Source organism: Adiantum capillus-veneris, chromosome 5 (assembly GCF_014529385.1).
Source record: "Adiantum capillus-veneris isolate H3 chromosome 5, ASM1452938v2, whole genome shotgun sequence".
Taxonomy (NCBI): Eukaryota; Viridiplantae; Streptophyta; class Polypodiopsida; order Polypodiales; family Pteridaceae; genus Adiantum; species Adiantum capillus-veneris.
The window spans coordinates 91,590,718-91,611,575 of NC_140935.1; the positions used below are offsets into that span (position 1 = coordinate 91,590,718).

The 20,858-nt window shown below is 42.1% G+C and overlaps 1 protein-coding gene across 1 annotated transcript; it reads left to right on the top strand.

Annotated features, from left to right (window-relative positions):
* Positions 1–212: 212 nt before the first annotated feature.
* LOC147457719 (uncharacterized) lies at positions 213–2,397 on the top strand. The gene is made up of 3 exons (XM_086512541.1): positions 213–392; positions 507–1,061; positions 1,155–2,397. Exons 1-3 carry the CDS (start codon positions 228–230, stop codon positions 2,298–2,300), a joined length of 1,866 nt encoding a protein of 621 aa, XP_086368667.1. The 5' UTR covers positions 213–227; the 3' UTR covers positions 2,301–2,397.
* Positions 2,398–20,858: the final 18,461 nt, after the last annotated feature.

A 20,858-nucleotide genomic window follows, 5' to 3' on the forward strand; every position in this document is an offset into this window, starting at 1 on the left:
TTCTCATTAGGTTAAGTTAGAACTTAGCAATGGCCACTGGCCCATTTCCCATTAGAATTTAGAAAAATACCAAATTATGAATGGCTTAACCACAGACCCGATCCCCCTCATCTACTTTTAATTCTTGTTAATATGTAAAATGTGGATGTGAATGCAAATGTCTCCACTCCTATCGTTGGTGGGCATTGTAAACTCCACGAAGGGCTTTCCTAAGGGTTGCCCTTCTAATGACAGGAGAGTGGGATTATCATCCTTCCATGAGGATGGGCAGATTTTTCCTTCTCCCTTCAAAACACCGGCGTTGCCTCAAAGTGGCCTTCATACGAAGGGCTCGAGAGTCAAAGAAGGGAAGAAGGGCGTCGAATCCTAACACAGAAGGCACTTTGGGGATGGTTTGTTGCGTGAATTTTTGTTCATGGATTAATGAGAGGTTTCTAGAGAAACTTGGAATCTTCCAGAGCCTTCTGCGTGCTCTGGAAGAGCGTCCGTTGCTTATGTATATGTAGTTCCCGCCGGAGACATGGCAGGTTCCGAGACACCATTTCGACCCACTGCCTACTCTACAAGACATTTCTGCAACAGAAGAGCCAGCAATGAGACGATCCCCCTTCTACGCCTACCCTGCCTATCCCTTCTCTACCCCGTTTTCCAATTTCTACGCTCGCGATCCATATCGCCCTCAACAGCAGGCTCATGGACCATCGCCCCCATCCTCTGCCCCCTCTCCTATCCCCCGCTCTGTCATCAGCATTCCCGTGTTTGATTCCTCGTCTCCTGCCCCTCCTCCATCGCCTCCCCAGAGGAAGGCTTCTGTAGTGCCCCTCCTCGACCCCAGTGCTGCTGCTACTCGCATCCAATCTTGCTTCCGTGGTTATGCCATCCGTCAGCGCCGCCCCCTCATTCACCTCCGAACGATTTCTACGCTGAAAAAGCGTCTTGAAGACCTCAAGGCCGAGATTGAAAGCCCTGGATTCTCGAACAAGGTGAAGTCAGAAGAGAAAGAGCGCCTTAGATTCAGTGAGAGTGTCATGGCCATCATTCTTCAATTGGACGCCATTGAGGTATGCAGTCGACCTTGATTCTCTTAAATGTGGAGGTTTCTTTGTTGGCCACTGAGCTTATGTATGTTGTTTTTTTTTTGTCTGTCTGTGTAGGGCTCCATCCCTGATGTCCGGAACCAGAGGAAAGAAGCAACAAAGATGGCCATCAAACTGCAGGATGCCATGGATGCCATTATGTCTTCACAGGAAGATGATACTGACTGCAATAGTTTGCTTGCTGTAAATTCGGAAAGCATTGTCTGCTCGAATGCTACCGATGCCCTGCAGGAAACAACTCCCTCTCTACATGGGGAGGACCATGATGCGCGAACCCTCATTAGCACGATGCAAAATGGCACAGATTCTATTCAAGAAGAAATTCTTGATGAGGCAGAGGTAGTTAATCAAGACTTACAAGGAGTCGTGATGCAAGATGGGCCTGCAGAGATGATGACCAATGATTTGCAAGAAGAGCCCGTGAAAGCCATGACCAATCTAGACATTCATGTGTCTAGAAATGAAGAAGTGTGTGCAGCGCAAGATGATTCCGGGGATTTGGTAGATTGTGTAAAATACGATCCGTCGAGCAGGGAAGCTATAACCCTCTACGATAGTAGTGAGGTTATTGGTGTGCCAGCTGTGGGTATTGATGGGGCCTATCCTGCCATGGTGGGCAGAGCTATTGCTCCATGTAAACAAGAAGCAGATGAGGTTATGCAGGAGGAGATGAGGGCTGTGACGGTAGGGGATGATGATGGAGAGATGGCTGTAGATGGCCTTGCTGCGCACGAGGCACTTAAAGCTATTGATGCCTATGAAGAAGACATCCTGGGGTTGCGGGATTGTGTGTCAGTTTCAAGCCCTGGTACTCCATGTGCGAAAGAGGGGTCTGATGCAGTTGATTCGAATGAAGATCGATCTTCTGTAGTAGAGGAGCTATTGAACACTCAGGAGCAGAGCTTAACTGACCAAAGGCAAGATAAAACTCCAGGTGCGCCGCAAGGAGGTCTTCAGGACCTTGATGTTTCTGATAGTGTACTCCTAAAGAAGCTTTCTGAGGAATGTGGACAGCTGAAATATTTACTGGGAAAGTTGCTTGCCCAAAGCAAGGCGCAAAGTAAGGTAATTAGCGTACTTGGTGATAGGCTTGAGATGCTTGAACAGCAAAAACAGCGAGGTTGTCAGAACAAGGCACAGAGGGAGAAAAGGAAGCTGAAGAAGGGATCTAAACAGCGTGAAAAGTGTTGCAAGTATCAATGACATTGTCAAAACGGTCTGAATCTTTTCTACTAAATGTATATTGGAGAGGCAGAATTTGCAAATTTGGTGGAATTTACTCAAACTTTCTGTTGGCTAATGTTTTGTTGTGGCTCTTGGTGCTATGGGCTCTCTCTCTCTCTCTCTCACACACACACACACACACCGTAGGCCTCGAGTTAAAGATCATTTAATCAAAAAATGTCGTTGCATATAGACCTAAGGTTAAACTTTACCCCTTTTCATTTAATCCTTCCTTTGGCTAGCTGCAACAAATGGGCATTTTGATTTTAACCCATAAAAACATCTTAGTGCTTCATCCTCAAGCTTCATCCTTTTGCCTTTGTGGACTTGTATCTCAAAATCTCTCTCTCTCTCTCTCTCTCTCTCTCATAACAGGTCTTTGAGTTCAACTCCTCGTCAATTAGATCTTTAAGGTCTCTTGGGATAGTTTCCTACGAAGTTAAAACTCTCTTCTTCTTCTCTTTCTCTCTCTCTCTCTCTCTCCTCTCTCTCTCTCTCTCTAGAATAATTGTTATGTAAGTTTTCCCTCTTTAGTGTATTTGTCTTGAGTTGAAGAGTGTATCACGTGTCCTGGGATTCTTCGTACAACACTTAAATTCCTCATCTCGTGGGTGAATTCCTCATCTCATGTGAGTGAAAAAAATAACAAGAGGAAATTGGAATAACCTTCAATCATTAAAACTAGGTAGATTTGCTATTGCTCTTGAGTAGTAAGTCTCGAGTTCAACACTCGTCACATTAATGTTTGTGCACATCATAAATAATGAGGTCTTTTTTTCACGTGGTTTTTCCCTCTATTGTACATATAAATGCATTGTGCAAGGATAACGACAATAAAGTACAATAAGTTTTGTAAATTTTTTCAGGAGGAAATCCTCTAACAAACAACTAAAAACATGTGTTGAGCAATGTCTCAAATTGTACTTTATCCTCTTTGTGTCGGGGGAGGCTTGTGTGTGCCTACACGCTAATGTTTTGTATGCCTACATCCTTTGTGTGTATGAGAGGCAACTTTCTGTTCAAGGGGAGGTTTGTGAATTGTGTATCTCATCCTAGTGTGTTTTGAGGGGAGGATTGTGTGAGTGATATGCAACCAAAACCTACATAGGGGAGGATTGTTGGGATGCAAGGTTTTGTTGCATCTTTTGTGTGAACAACCCCTTCCACCCCATGTGTCAATCCATGTGAAAAATCTGTTACAACCTTTGTGTAAAGAACAACCACTTGTATTTGTGTATAGGCAACCACATCTTGTGCTCATGTGTCAAAAGGCTCATCTTGTGCTCATGTGTCAAAAGATTGTCTATTTGTATAAGCCTATATAGACATATTTTTATGAATGATATCAAGCTTTATCATTTGCAAGTATACACTATATATTGTATTGTGTAATAGTTGCTCTTTCAAACTCTACACTAACCTCTCCAAGCATGTTATTAGCATGAATGGCACACTAGCCTATCCACCTTAACCTAACAAGTGTTAGTTCATTTGAAGTGTTGTAGCTATCCCAAATTATACTGTTTATTTGTATAAGCCTATATAGAGGCACATTTTTATGAATGATATTAAGCTTTATCATTTGCAAGTATACACTATATTGTATTGTGCAATAGTTTCTCTCTCAAGCTTTACAGTAACCTCTCCAAACATGCTATTAGCATGAATGACACATTAAACTATCCACCTTAACCTAACAAGTTTCAGTTCATTTGAAGTGTTGTAGCTATCCCAAATTATCACTTGGCTTATTGGAAAGTAATACTAGATTTTGGTATTTGATGCAAACTTGAGCTTGACACCACAGTTTAGCAAAATAGACTTGGTTTTTTGAAAGGTAAGATACACTTGTAGCATCCATGCACGAAGGTCGAGTCAGCTACACCCTCGGATTGAAATATTTGTGTTTGTAATTCTCTCTTTGCTACTATTGATAGACTGGGTTTTTTGAGAGATTAGGTACCTCTTGTAGCATCCATGCACTAGCATCGGGTCAACTACATTCCATGTATTGAAATATTTGTGTCTTATGGTTCTTTCTTTGCTACTATTGATATGGTGATGGTAGCCCACCCACGGTTTAGCACCGTTGTCGGTGAGACAACTGTTGTGGGTTAGGTCAACACATGAACATCATACACAGCAAGAATAACCATCTACTCCACCATACTTCATGAACAACAATTCAGACACAGTAAACATGACTACTCAAAAATATCAGAGTAAGCAGAGACAATACACTGAATAGTTGCTGCACTGCACCATCATCATCACATTCATATCAGAGAACAGATACCTCGTGCGCAGATACATTCCCCACTAATATAGATAAATCCGACTTACCTACCCAGTCACAAGACATTCAGCAGACTGCAACTGAAAGACAGTTACATCCGACTTAGCAAAATACAGCTCAGTAAATATCCGATAAGTCAAAATCCGACTTAGCTATTCAGAGTCAGTTTCTAACATGTGCCTCTCAACACATGGCACGCCCCGGTGGTAGATTTCGCAGAAATCTGACCCGGATTCACATATCCCTTGATCAGGAATCCACCCTCTGCTGCACAGCTTCTTCCTTACTCTGGTCCTCAGCATTCACTTTATGATCCACCAGCTCTGCTTCCTTTACTGCATCTGACTCTGCTGCATCAGCTTTTCCCATTTCCACCTCTTGTGCTCTATCTGCAATCACAGTATCAATCTGCTCTTCTGCCGCTTTCTCCTCAGCTACATCCTGCATCAAAAAACTATTAGTAAAATTCTCCTCTTTCTTTTTTGCCTCTGCAAGCTGCTGTCTCTTATTCTCTTCCATCTGCTGAACCTGCTGCTTCAAACAGTCTCTCTCCTTTTGCAATTCCTCCACTTCCTTCAACAATTGTGCTTCTACCTCATGCACTAACCCTGCCTTTAGCACCTCATATGGATACTTAATGACAAATCTCATTCTTTCCTTGGTCTTTTGCCACATCTCCTGTGCAACCAAAGCTAACTGCTGCTTGAGAATAGACACTTCTCCTTCTTTCATTAATACTGCACTCAAGCTAATTTCCTCCTGTGCCAACATCTGTTGCTCTAGTATCTACAAAGGTTCCAATCTCAACCTCTGCATCTCCACAGTGACCTGTAACTCTGCATTCCTCTTTGCCATGTCTTCCAACTCCAAAGCAACCGCTGCCTCCACTTTCTCAGTCCATTGCTTAAACTCCCCCAATGATCTCTTCACTTTTGCTAACTCCATCTTCTGTTTCCCCACTGTTTCCTCCATATCCTGCTCATACTTTACTTTCATCATAGCTATCTGCTCTTCAAACTCTTTCACCTGTGACACCTGTCCTTTAAACTCCATCAATTTTTCTGCATTCCTTTCAGCTTGCATACTTTGAACCTTCAGCATATTATTCTGCTGCCTCACAAATTCTTGCACCTGCTGCAGCATCTGAACTACTTTATCACTGTCCAATTTTAGTATCTACTGATACTCCAGAGACTTCCTCAGCACTGAAATCTAATCTAGAAAACACTCTGCTGACTGGTTCAGACTTCTTCCTCTTGTTGGATAGTGTGAAAGCCTTACCAAGCTTTATTGGTGTTTCCTCTGCTTTTACCTGCATTGGTGAATCAACATCCATGGTGCCAAATTCTGCAAACTGCATTTTTGCTGTGATTTCTTCAAAGGCCTCTCCTGGAGTATATTTAGCTTTCACCAAATCCTCATAAGCCTCCATATGCTTAGCATTAAACTTAACAAATCCTATCTTTTCAGAATGCACCATGATAGGATGCTCAATCTGAACTGGCTGCTGCTTCTCCTGCACCAGTTTTTCTGCTTTCACAGGCCACCTTGCTTCACCATTCTGTACTCTCTGTGCAAAAAAAAACAATGCTGACAAGTAGCCACATAACCTACTATTTGCCTGTGTCTTCCTCTTGTCTGAAGAATGAATCTCTGCTGCCAACTTTTCATACACCCAGTGAGCCCAGCTCACTTCTCCTCCCTGCTCTGCATAGCTTAATGGTGCAAAGTTTTCTTTTGACATATAATAAAACTTCACAATAAAGCATAGCCTCTCCAAGTACCACTTAAGCTGCTCTCTCCTAGCATATGCCACATTCTTTAACATGGAATACTGTCTGCCTCCTTCTCTTGGACCAAACTCCTTTTTCAGTGCTTCCTCTGAACACTTTGGAATAGGTGTATTAGGATGCAAAGGCAGCTTGAACACCTCAGACACCAACTCCACACTGAGTACCACATGCGGTGACACTCTCCCCTTAGTCTTCCTAAGTATTTCCAACTGAGACTTTGCATATACATTGTTTCTACATTCTTCCCAAGGCAGAATCGCAAACTCATACAATCCTACCTGCTGCAACCATATGGCGTTGCGCTCTGCCTGACAATCTATGTCAACTTTGAAGTCCATAAAAGGGTCCATTAATGCTTGCATCACCTTACCTTCTGACACAGGAGTCGGCATTGGCGTTTCCTCTTCTGCAGAGTCACTGTTTTCGTCTGCACTGCTAATGTCAAGCCGCATAGGCAAAGCTTTGCTTCTCAAACGTCGCCCCGAACCTTCGGTCTGCTCCTCATCAGGCTGTGGTTGCATGGCCATCAATTGCTTTGCTTTCGGCATGGCAGGACTGAATAAAGCTTCTTCAAGCGAAAACCCGAATGCTCTGCGCTGCTGCATGTGTACTGAACTTTTGTTGCATGTATGATTATACTCGCTGCACCATGCACACATATCTCCACCCGGTATCCTTGAAGTGCTACGAAACTTCTTTTCAGCACACTCCCCGAAGTTATTAATCGGGCCTAATAATTTCTTATTAAAAATTCCGACTTTCAGTAACCGACACATTTACCTCTTCCAACATCTGCTGAATCATACATTCTTACTCCCAAATCCATGCAAGCTGTGAATTATATGGGATACTATGAAAAGACCTCCTCAAATCCATGCAAGCCAGCATTTTTCCTTTTCCTTTTGCTGATTCTGAATCTCCTGGCTGTAGGGGTATTACAGTCATACAGGCTACACTTGGCCAGTCCAAATGAGGTGGCTTTCCCTGAAATTTCTTCAGCCTGAAACCATTAACTGCCTTTTCCACTCTTGTACCAAACACATCAGCTATGATGAATGTCCCTTGTCCTTTATCCTGCACAATCTGATATGGTCCCTGATATCTCAATGAAAATTTACCAGGATGTGGTCCCAGCTTAGAGTTGTACAACATTACCCAATCTCCAACCTGAAAGATCTTGAACTTCACATTCTTGGTCACCCATGCTTGTCTTCTTCTTTGTATGACTTCAATAATGTAAGAGCTTACCAACCTATCCTCCTCCAGCTGCATTAGATATTTGTTCCTGTGTAGTACTGACAACTTTGGAGACTGCTTCTCTGCTGAGACTCTTAAACTTGGTACCACAAACTCCATAGGCACCACAGCTTCCAGCCCATACACCAGCTTGAATGGTGTCATACCAGTAGTGACTTTGAAAGCTGTTCTAAAGGACCATAAGGCAGAATCCAACTTATCATCCCAATCCTTCTGATTCTCTGTCACAATCTTTTTCAAAATCCTTACCAGTGTTTTGTTGGAGCTCTCAGCCTGACCATTAGCCTGTGGATGATATGCTGTAGACTTCTTGTGCATAATCATATGTGTCCTTGTTAGATCTGAAATTACTTCATTCAGAAAATGAGTTCCTCTGTCACTTACCAGCTCCACTGGACACCCAAACCTGGTCATAATGTTATGATAAAGAAATCTGGCCACACTCGAAGCTTTATTATCCTTCAATGCTACTGCTTCTACCCACTTAGTGCAATAATCTGTAGCCACTAAAATGTATCTGCATCCCCTCTTGGAAGTTGGTTTGACAGGTCCTACAAAGTCCAAACCCCACTTTTGAAAAGGTTCCAAAGGCAAAATAGGATGATCCCCCATCCTATCCCTGTTTGAATCAGGTTGACCTGTTTTCTGACAAATTACACATCTTTTGGCATAATCATGTGCATCCTTTAAAACTGTGGGCCACCATAATCCAGCCTGCAAAATCTTCTTCCCTGTAATATCTCCAGAGAAATGCCCTCCTGCTGTGCCTGAATGTGCTTCCTGCAAGACTGCACTTTGCTCAAATTTTGGCACACATCTTCTTATCACTTGATCAATGCCTTTCTTATATAGTGCCCCTGCAATAACTAAATAGGGTCTGGTTTTCAGTGCAAATTTTCTTCTCTGATCAGCATTGAACTCCCTTGGTATAGTTCCATCAGTCAAAAACATCAGCAATTGATCATACCAAGAATCAGTCACAGCAGTTTGCACATCAAACAGCTGAACATCAGGAAGTGCATCATCTACCCCAATAGGTGCTTCACCTGTTTCAATCCTGCTTAGATAATCTGCAATTACATGCTCCTTCCCAGGAGTATGCTCAATCTGAAAGTCAAACTCCTGCAACAACAACATCCATCTTGCAAGCCTTCCAGTAAGAAGTGGCTTCTTGATCAAATACAACAAGGCCTGATGATCAACATGAAAAACTATCTTGTTCCCCAACAAGTAATGAATGAACTTATTCAATGCATATACCATCCCTAAAGCTTCTCTTTCTGTCACAGGATAGTTTCTTTCTGCACCTGTGAGAACCCTGCTTGCATAGTACACAGGTCTGAACCATCCCTTCTCCTTCTCCCGCATCAGTACAGCTCCTATTGCTATATCCGAGGCATCAACAAACACATGAAAAGGCAATGACCAATCAGGTGGCTGCAAAATTGGTGCTACTGATATCATTTTCTTCAACATCTGAAATGATTTCTGCTGAGGTTCATCCCATACAAATGTCACATCCTTCTTTGTTAATTGAGTTAATGGCAAGCATACATTAGACAAATACCTCAAATATCTGGAGTGCCACTTTGTCTGTCCAACAAACCTCATTAACTCTTTAACATTGGTAGGAACTGGTGCTGCTTGAATGGCTTCTATTTTCTTGACATCTATAGCCATTCCTGCTTCTGACACCACATGTCCTAAAAGTATTCCACTCCTCACGGAAATTACACTTTTAAAAGGATTCAGAGCCATCCTGAATTGTCTGCATCTTTCAAAACAGAGCTTCAGATGTAGCAGATGTTTATCCTTCTTTCCAAACACTGAGAAATCATCCACAAAGACTCTCATAAAGTCCTGTAAGTAAGGTTCAAACACCTTATGAGCAACAAAATTAAATGAAGGTGGTCCATTGGTTAACCCAAAACTCATCACTGTGTATGCAAAGGCTCCCCATTCAGTTATAAAAGCTGTTTTATGCTGATCCGACTCAGCAACACTAATCTGATTATAACCAGAAAAACCATCCAAAAAGCTGTACATTTCATGACCAGCTACTGCATCCAACATAGCATCACAAAATGGCATAGGAAAGGGATCAGTAATGGTTGCTGCATTCAATTTTCTATAATCCACACATACTCTTAAAGCTCCATTTTTCTTTGGCACAACCAGTATAGGAGACAACCACGATACTTCATGTACAGGTTTAATGAACCCTACTGCCAGGAGCTTATCAAGCTCCTCCTTCACCTGTTTGGCAAAGTTAGGATTCATTCTATATCTTTGCTGCACAATTGGTTTTGCACCCTCTTTCAAATTAATCCTATGCTGATGTAGTGCTGGGTCAATGCCTCTCACCTGAGAATAATCCCAAGCAAACACATCCTTATAATCAACCAATAATTGCAACAGCTGTGCCAGAAATTCCCCTTGAATGTGTGCACTCACTCTGACCATTCTTGGTTCTGCCTCTGTTCCGAAATTCAGCTCCTGAAGCTCCTCCTTTTCTACCCTGCTTGATGCCCCAAACTTCTTTTCATAAATTTTCTCAGCCATATCCCTGGCCTCCTTTTCTTCCTGCTGAATCTGTTCCTTATCAGACATAGCATATTTCTGGTCCACCAACTGTAACAGTTCCTTACCCTGCACTGTCTGTCCTGGTGCTAAACCTGTATCTGGCTCATCCTGTTCCTTACCTTGCTGTAACATGCTTTCCACATCTACTTCAAACACAGGTACAACAGTTGGATTGGCCTTCAAGAACTCTTCCTCTTGGTCATCTGTGACCTCATCAGCAAAATTAATAGTCTGAGCAAACAGTGGTTTCTCACTTAATGGAACCATCTTCCTTCCCCTCATAGGTATGGTTACTTTCTTTTTCCCTTTTTTCAATATGACAACATTTTCTCCCCAGTCCTGTCTTACTTTAGCCAATTTGAACCAAGGCCTTCCTAATAGCATTTCATATGCAGCTGCTGAGTCTGACATTCTGAGTACCACAAAATTAACAAAAAAGGATAATCCTGACACCTGAATTTCCTGTGCTTTGAGAATTCCCAAAGGTTGTACCCTAGATTGGTCTACCATTTTCACCTGAAAAGGTGCTGGAGTCAGAGCTCCCAACTCCATTCTTTTGTACACTGCCTCTGGTAAAATATTCACCCCAGAGCTTCCATCCAATAACACATCATCAAAATTTTCTCCAAGAAAGTGTACTTTAATAACTGGTACCACAAAGTCCACATCTGCTGGATCAATTCTATTTGCTGCTGCTGGAGAAAACTGCCTGTCCATCGTGCCAAGTCCATTCAGGTTCTGCAGATTTCTGAACAATCTGTCTTTGAAAGCTGGAACCAATTGCAACAACTGATCCAAAGATAATTGAAGAGGTGAGCTAATAAGTATTTCAAACCAATCCTTATCCTGTTTATTTTCCACCTCCTTGCTCCCATTATTCTGCTCTTCCTTTTCTTTTGGGTCATCCTCAATATCCACCTGCTTTGCCTGGTGTTTGGCAATCCTTTTTGTAACCTGGTCTCTTACCCCTTTTTGCTCCTTCCAATCCAAAGGTGCTTTATCCTTAGACCTAGTCATTGCTAGAACTTCAACATGATCCTCCTGCACACATTGGTTACAGTCACAAGCCCATTGATGTTTCTCTTCATTCCCTTGCTGCTCCTGTTCTTGGTCAGTATCTTGAAGCTGCTCATCTTGAGAAAACACATCAAACAAGATTACATTTGCCTGAGCTGCTGGTTGATTTTACTGCTGTTGCTGTTGCTGCTGTTGCTGATTTTCAGGTTGATTGGGCTGATTATATCTCACAATGGGCATTCCCCTTTCTTCCCTATGCTTCACCCATAAAGCACAATTGGGACCTACCCAGTGATCTGGTGCACCACAGTACACACAGGGTCTCCTATTATTATTGTTCTCCTGCTCTCTCCAAGGAGGTCTAGGAGGTCTTGTCCTCTGAAATGGTGGTCTTCCCCTAAATGGTACTGCTTGATTTGCTCCAATTTCTGGTCTTCCTCTTCCTATGTTAGGTGCTGTCTGCCCTCTATTCTTTGGATTATACCAACAGCTAGCAGTTCTATGTCCATCCCTTTCACAAATGTGACAATACACTTTTTCTTTAGGTGCTACAACAGAATAACCAAACTTTTTAAGTTTGCCTACCAAATCTTGCTCAATGCTCTGCTTTTGCTTGACTTTCTTCTTCTTACTGCTCTGTTTCTTCTTTCTTTTTTCTGTTTCCTCATCACTGTCTGATGGTGAGTCTGAATCTGAGTTCCCACTGGAATCTGTGTCTTCAGATGCTTCATCTGAATCTGAGTCACTGTCTTCTTTTCCTTTTGCTTTGGTCATGCCAAGCCTCTTCTCCACCCTTGCAGCAGCAGTAACAAGGTCATCCAGACCTCCAGCAATATCAATGCTAGCTACTGCTCCCTTTAAGCTGCTTCTCAATCCTTTCAAAAAATAACCTGCTAACATTTCATTAGTGGGTCTTTCATTCCCCTGCAATCTTTCTACTAAAATTCTGAACTTCTGTGCATAGTCTTCAACCAGCATCTTATTTTGCTTAATGTCTCTGAGTTTTCTCAGGACATCAGTCGGAGTCTTCTCCTTTCTAAATCTCTGCAAAAATGCCTGCTTCAAAGCATTATAAGTAGCAAAATGTGCAATGCCATATTGGCTGAACCAACTCATGGCCTTTCCTTCCAATGTGGCAGCAAACTGTTCCATCTTTACTCCATTAGCATACATCACCTGATAGCCACTTGCCTGCCACTTAGTTTCAAATTGTGCCACATGACAGTCAGCATCTTCCTTACTCCCTGCTCTAAACTTGGCTGCCTTGACCTTTGGGTTGGGTGGTGGTTGAGCCATTGGAATGGGTTGTGGTGGTCTCCTAGGTCTTTGCCTGGTAGCCCCCTGAAGTGGGTCAAACTGGATCCTTCTCCTAGTGGTTCTTCTTGCCAGGAATAAAGCTCCAATAAATTGCCTCACTCTCTCTTCTCCTGCTGCTCCTGATCCTACCCCTCCTTGGTCTACAGGTTGCTGCCCCTGAGCATCGGGTGATTGCTGATTGTCATGATCATAGTTAAATGGATCAATGTTTCCAGCCTGTGCTTGAGCCCTTGTGTAGTACACTCTTCCTACTCTCCTGTCTCCCTCTGACATGCATCATTACTTGAAAATAAACGTTAACCCAGCATGATCGCCAAATGTGTTGTGGGTTAGGTCAACACATGAACATCATACACAGCAAGAATAACCATCTACTCCACCATACTTCATGAACAACAATTCAGACACAATAAACATGACTACTCAAAAATATCAGAGTAAGCAGAGACAATACACTGAATAGTTGCTGCACTGCACCATCATCATCACATTCATATCAGAGAACAGATACCTCGTGCGCAGATACATTCCCCACTTATATAGATAAATCCGACTTACCTACCCAGTCACAAGACATTCAGCAGACTGCAACTGAAAGACAGTTACATCCGACTTAGCAAAATACAGCTCAGTAAATATCCGATAAGTCAAAATCCGACTTAGCTATTCAGAGTCAGTTTCTAACATGTGCCTCTCAACAACAACCTAGACTAGAAAAGAACTCAATGCAATCACGAGTAAAAGCCATTACTTCCTCAAGACCTCTTTAAAGTATTTGTATTTTTAATTTTGCGTGGTTAGCAGGTGAATTATTTTGTGTAGGATACCTGGGAGTAGAGATACTTACCAAGGACCTTGGTAGTTGCATGTTAGTTAGAAAAAAGGATGGTGATTGGGCCTTGAAACTTGTGTTGAGTCAATAAGGATAGCACCAAGTTAGGAATGTAGAATTTAGAGAAATTTTTGTTTTCTATCGTCTTGTGTTTATCTTTTAATTACAGTAGGAATAAGGTAAGTAAAATATTGTCAGTGTTGCATCTGTGCTCAAAAAAATTGAAGTGAATGTAAAATCTGGCCAAAGTTGAAAATAGGCATACCTATTTTCATATGAGAGATGTGGTACTCATTTTTCATAGCTAAGCTCATTTTTACACTCCGAATAGCACTAGGAACATGTGCAAGTGGTAAAGTTCAAAAATCGATAGGCATAGGACCACTTAGAAAATATATGTGCCTATTTTGCAGCTCGCCCATCTAGGTTCCAACCTCCACTCTTGACCACATAGCATGATTGTATATAGTGTGTAGGCAAAGCTACCATGCTTGGAAACATTTGGACCACATGATCTTGTAACAGAGCCAAAATTGGTTAAAAACTATTGAAATATGCAAAATAGGGCTACAAATGGGATTCCAAGAACCAAATTCAAATCCCTTCATCGATGAAACACTAATTGTGGGTAACCTAAAAAAGGAAACAAAAGTTTGTATTTGAGGAATCTAAAATAGGCGCGTCTATTTTAGATTTTCACCTATTAAGTACACTTTTTTTTGGAGTAATCTAAGCTTTATACATTACATTTGGAAGCTACAGACCAAAGTTGGAAGCATTTGGAGCTACAAGTTGAGAGACATTGCTAAAATAGCCTCAAACCTGCTAAAATTTTCCAAACTAGAGATAAAATCTAATCTAGAGAACCAAACCCAATGGACTTGATAGAGGAGTATAACTCCACTAGAAAAAATAAAGGAACTAGGGGAACAATGTATGTGATAGTAGAAAAGTCAGATATTGTGAGCAAATGGGAAAACAAAGCTGAAAACGCGGGCCTTAGTGAGGATATCATGGAAGGACCAACTTCCATGGGGGTGTTAAAGATATGGAGTATGTGCTGAGCTAGGAGGGCTATCGGTGTGATGTTTGAGCTCACCGAGGAGTGTGTCGGCTTAGAGCATGTTGCATATGGTTTATTTGTGAAGAGAAGCCACCATTGCCGTGTATTTGTGTCAATTTTCCCTTCTCTTCTCTTCTCTGCTTATGTGTGTGAGTTTCTAGGCGTGCATCGGCAGGCGTGTCCCCCTTGAGGGCGGTTTGTGCAAAGAGAGATTGAGAGAGGTTGTGTGTGTGTGTGAAGGTAGTGAATCGGGATGTGCGGAATGTTTTGTTGTGGCTCTTGGTCCTATGGTTCATTTTGGGCTCTCTCTCTCTCTCTCTCTCTCTCTCACACACACACACACACACATCACACACACACACAGTAGGCCTCTAGTTAAAGATCATTTAATAAGAAAATGTCGTTGCATATAGACCTTCTAAGGTTTAATTTACCCCTTTCACTTAATCCTTCCTTTGGCTAGCTGCAACAAATGGGCATTTTGATTTTAACCCATAAAAACATCTTAGTGCATCTTGGGACTCTCTCAAGCTTCATCCTTTTGCCTTTTGTGGACTTGTATCTCAAATCTCTCTCTCTCTCTCTCTCTCTCTTTCTCTCTCTTCTCTCTCTTTTTGAATAAGGTCTTGAGTTAACTCCTCGTCGGTTTGATCTTTAAGAAGGTCTCTAGGGATAGTTTCCTACGAAGTGTAAACCCTTTCTTCTTCTTCTTCTTTCGTCGTCCTCTTCTCTTCTCTCTCTCTCTTCTATCTCTCTCTCTTCGGTATTATGGAGTTCCCTCTTTAGTGTACATATAAGTGTATTGTGTCTTCCTTTGCATTTTCACATTCTGCGACAAAACATCAACAACACAACTCAACCTATGGCAAGGAAAACGAAATAAAGTACAATAACTTTTGTAAATTTGTGTAGGAGGAAATCCTCCAAAAAACAACAAAAGACATGTGCTGAGCATTCTGTCAAATTGTACCTTACCCTCTAGTTGTGCCAGGGGAGGCTTGTGTGTGCTTACACCTTGATTTTTTGTATGCGTACACCCTTTGTGTCCTAGGGCAGGCAACTTTCTGTTCAAGGGGAGGTTTGTGAATTGTGTGCCTCACCCTAGTGTGTTTTGAGGGAAGGATTATGTGAGTGATATGCAACCAAAACCCACATAGGGGAGGATTGTTGGGATGCGAAGTTTTGTTGCATCTCTTGTGTGAACAACCCCTTCCACCTCATGTGTCAATCCATGTGAAAAACTTCTTATAACCTTTGTGTAAAGAACAACCACTTGTATTTGTACATAAGCAGCCACATCTTGTGCTCATGTGTCAAAAGGCTGATCTTGTACTCATGTGTCAAAATGTTGTCTATTTGTATAGCCTATAAAGAGGCACATTTTTTTGAATGATATCAAGCGTTATCATTTGCAAGTATACACTATATTGTATTGTACAGTAGTTTCTCTCTCAAGCTCTACACTAACCTCTCCAAGCATGCTATTAGCATGAATGGCACACTAACCTATCCACCTTAACCTAACAAGTTTCGGTTCATTTGAAGTGTTGTAGCTATCCCAAATTATCACTTGAGGCTTCTTGGAAAGTAGACTAGCTTTTGGTATTTGATGCACACTTGAGATTTACACTACAGATTAGCAAGATAGACTTGGTTTTTTGAGAGGTAAGGTACTCTTGTAGCATCCATGCACTAAGGTCGAGTCAGCTACACCCACGGATTGAAATATTTGTGTTTGCAATTCTCTCTTTTCTACTATTAATAGATTGGGTTTTTTGAGAGATTAGGTACCTCTTGTAGCATCCATGTGCTAGAGTCGGGTCAACTACATCCCATGTATTAAAATATTTGTGTCTATGGTTCTTTATTTGCTACTATTGATATGGTGATGGTAGCCCACCCACAGTTTATCACCGTTGTCGGTGAGACAACCTAGACTAGAAAAAATCCCAATGCAATCACGAGTAAAAGCCATTACTTCCTCAAGACCTCTCTAAAGTATTTGTATTTTTAATTTTGTGTGGTTAGCAGGTGAGTTATTGAATGTGTAGGGTACTTGGGAGTAGAGATACTTACCAAGGACCTTGGTAGTTGCATGTTAGTTAGAAAAAAGGACGGTGATTGGGCGTTGAAACTTGTGTTGAGTCAATAAGGATAGCACCAAGTTAGGAATGTAGAATTTAGAGAAATTTTTGTTTTCTATCATCTTGTGTTATCTTTTAATTACAGTAGGAGTAAGGTAAGTAAAATATTGTCAGAGTTGCATCTGTGCTCAAAAAAATTGAAGTGAAAGTAAAATCTGGCCAAAGTTGAAAATAGGCATACCTATTTTCATATGAGAGATGTGGTACTCATTTTTCATAGCTAAGCTCATTTTTACACTCCGAATAGCACTAGGAACATGTGCAAGTGGTAAAGTTGAAACATCGATAGGCATAGGACCACTTAGAAAATCTGCCTGCCTTTTTTGTAACTCGCCCATCTGGGTTCCAACCTCCACTCTTGACCACATAGCATGATCGTATATAGTGTGTAGGCAAAGCTATCAAGTTCGGAAACATTTGGACCACAGGATCTTGTAACAAAGACAAAATTGGTTAAAAACTATTGAAATATGCAAAATAGGGCTACCAAAATTCAAATCCCATCACCGATGAAACACTAATTGTGGGTAATCTAAAAAAGGAAACAAAAGTCTATATTTGAGGAATGTAATATAGGCGCGTCTATTTTAAATTTTCACCTAATAAGCACACACTTTTTTTTTGGAGTAATCTAAGCTTTGTACATTACATTTGGAAGCTACAAACCAAAGTTGGAAGCATTTGGAGCTACAAGTTGAGAGAAATTGCTAAAATAGCCTCAAACCTGCTAAAATTTTCCAAACTAGAGATATAATATGGAGAACCAAACCCAATGGACTTGATAGAGGAGTATAACTCCACTAGAAAAACCTAAAGGAACTAGGGGAACAATGTATGTGATAGTAGAAAACTAGGAGTATAACTCCACTAGAAAAACGTTGTCAGGAGTTTTTTGGAGCAAGGGATTGCGCATATGTACATACACATGCATGGTGCATCGAATAGAGGATTTCCCAATTTCCATATCCAGGTGGTTACGTGGGGCCCACATGTGTACAGGTAGGACAACATGCTCATAGTGCATCGATTTTCACTATCACCAGTACCAGTATGTTTTTTCTACAATAATGAGGAGTTTATAGCACGTAAAACTTCTCGAGGAAGCTATCCGCGGGCTGACGACATGAGGTAAGCAGGTGCGTCAGATGGCATCTAGTGACGTCAGGAGGGCGAACGGGGTCAATATTTGCACGCGGATGAGGACGGACACAACGTGGGTGTTTTCTTGTGAGAGTTATGTAGAAAGGTCATCATTAGGACCACTTTTTGGGGCCACTTCACGTTGTTGCGAGACACATTATTGAAAAGAAATGAGTGCCAGGTGTGCGGATGATGCAAAAAAGGTGACAAGAACTGTAAAAACAGAGAGAAGACCAGAAAAAACGTGGAGAAGAGAGGAGGAACAGCCGCAGGTGTTTTTTTGGGGTTTTTGGAGCCTGTTTTGGCCGTAAACTGCTCATCCGAGGTCGGATTTGAGCACTTTGACATTGTAGACTGTGGTTTTGGGCTGTTCCGGACGCGATGGCGCTGTCCATTTTGCCAAAATTCCTCACTCTTTTCTTGCTGTTTTTCTGTGTAAGTTTCTCCTATGAGCGAAGTTTCTGCTCTAGTTTGTGATTGTATCTGGCTTATTTTACCCATATTGTGTGAGCTATTTGCCCCATTGGTGTTGGCCCAAGCTCAATTGTATCTAAACATCAGAAATTCTCCTCTTTTGAGCTGAGTTTTTTGGGTGTGTGTGTGTGTGTGTGTCTGTGTGGAGTGGGCAAGTGGATAGTCTCTCTCCTCTCACTCCAGAGGTGTGTTCCCTGTCTCGGCCAGGTGTGTTGTCTAAGCCGAGTGGTGCCCCATAGTGTGTGTGTGTATCTTCCCAAGGGTGTGTGTCGGGTCGTTATAGAGGCGTTCTATGTGTTTTCATCCCGCACACATTCTTGTGGTGCCCCCACGGAGGATCTTCTTTGAGTACCTTCTGCTTCGAGCTTCGAGCTTCGGGATTACAGGTTGCAGGTTTCAGATTACAGGTTATAGGTTACAGTTTACAGGGACAGGTACAGGTACAGGTGATTCACACAGGTACAGGTAGCTGGAGTACAGTGATATACTAGCAGTGATGTCACTTGCAGTTGTTGTGGGTATGCATCACTTGGCGCCTGTTTGAGCGCATTGTCTGCTGGATTGTACGTTACTTGTGGAAACTACCATTGTACGCATTTGTGGAGCCATACTTGGTTGTATTTGGCAGTCCCAGCCATTTCTGAGACTTGGTCTGGAAGATAGTCATTTCTGAGACTTGACTATACACGATTTGCATTAGCCTTCGTGTGAGGGTCGATAGCGTGAGGTTTTTATTGAGCTGGGGGATTCTCAAATGTAGAGATCCTTTCGGTGATACAGGTAGCTGGAGCACCCTTTTTGTGACCTCTCCATAGGCTATGTATTAGTGAGTCCTACTTGATGCTCGGGTTCTATTGTTGACAGTTTATGCATACATATACAGTCTATATTTTGGGTTCCTACTGCTCTATTTCTGGGGAAACTCTGCCAAAATTTTTCCAAGTTATGATGGCTGGTTTTTTGATCTTTTGAGCCATTTATGCTGTTATGCTGCTGAAATTTTGGCAAAATCAGAGGTTAAGTCACGTGTGCCTTCTTGGGAGCTTCATGGTTGGCTTTAATGGATGATCAAAATGGCCCTCAATTCACTCCATTTCATTTAACTCAAAGAATCCAGATAAATGTTCATGTGTCCAGGAAGATTTTTTTCTAGCAGCGCATAGTCTTTATGTTCGGGCCAAGAAGATTACGAGAGATCTTGGAATGTCCTTTGCCTGTTGTAATTCCGATGATCAACTATGAAAACTCATTTGATGTGCATGTGTTTGTCCTTATCTAAAGTTGAGCTCCATTGAAGTTTCTGGGGATTGGGTAGTCAAAAGTTTTGGGTTCTTGCACGTGTGTTCAAAGGGGTTCTCAAAGCATTGAAACTTGGGTAGCCATGGATTTCTCTTATCCGGAGTTTCATGGAAGAAGTGATGAAGATATGGAAGAATTTTTAAAAAAGATGGAGGTTTCTTGCATTAGCAACCAGATTCATGACCCTACGCAGATGTTACGCCTTCTCCAAATTTGTTGGAAGAGTGATGCACAAGTTTGGTCTAAAGCATTTGAAGAGGAGTTGCGTGTGGCTGATCCACCTGTAAGGTTGAGTTGGGACAATCTACGACATGGGTTGGAAGTGGAGTTTGTGAAGATAGAAGATCCTGACAAAGTGTGGCAAGAAGTACAGGCTTTGGTGCAAAAGGAAGGTGAGCCAGTAGATGCGTACATACGTAAGTTTTCATTGGCATGGGAGCGAATGTGCAAGGCCTTAGCACCACAGGTACCCCCGCCTGACATGATGAAGAAGGACAGGTTCTTGGCTGGTCTTTGGGAGAATATACGTTGGAGAGTGGAGCTAAAGAAGCTTAGGACATATGAAGATGCACTAGAGGTAGCAAGGAACAAAGAGTGGAAGTTGAGGAAAATGAGCCAGTTAGGGGTGGAGTCTTTGCCCATGAGGTCTGAATTTCAGCCTATAGAGTCTTTACAAGGTCCCATGTCAGGGGTTCATTACGAACCAGTGGTTCCTATTACTACTCAGGTTATGCCAGCAGTGGTCACTACAGCAGTGCAAGATGATGGGCTAAGGCAAGACATGAGGCAAATGGTAGATTTGATGAAGAATCTCAGCCTAAACATTGTAGGTCAAGTGGGAAATAATCGAGGTCGAGGGAGGTTTGCAAATCAGCAAGGAGGTGAAGAAAGGCCTAGGAATGGTGTTGGACAAAGCAATGATAGGTTTTGGAGGCAGATGCCCACATGTTATAATTGTGGAGAAATGGGTCACATCAGCCCGCAATGTGATAAGCCACCAAGGATGGGGGGAGACATGTATCCATTGCCAAGACAGGTGCTAACTAGGTCAAATGATTATGGCATCAAAATTAAGGGAGACGAAGGAACCAGTGGACTGACCCAGGAGGAAAAGGGAAAGAGAAAAGTGCTAAGTGTAGTCACCTTGGAGAAGGCATCAAAGCTAGAGGATACATTAGTGATGCCTATTGGGAAGAGGACCATAGAGGATAAGGAAGGAAGAAGTGCCCCAGATCCTAGTAAGAAGAAAGGAAAGAGCCATGAAGGCGAGGATGTCAAGGCCAAGAGGAAAAGGAGAGCTCGTCGAAAGTTTCATGTTTCAG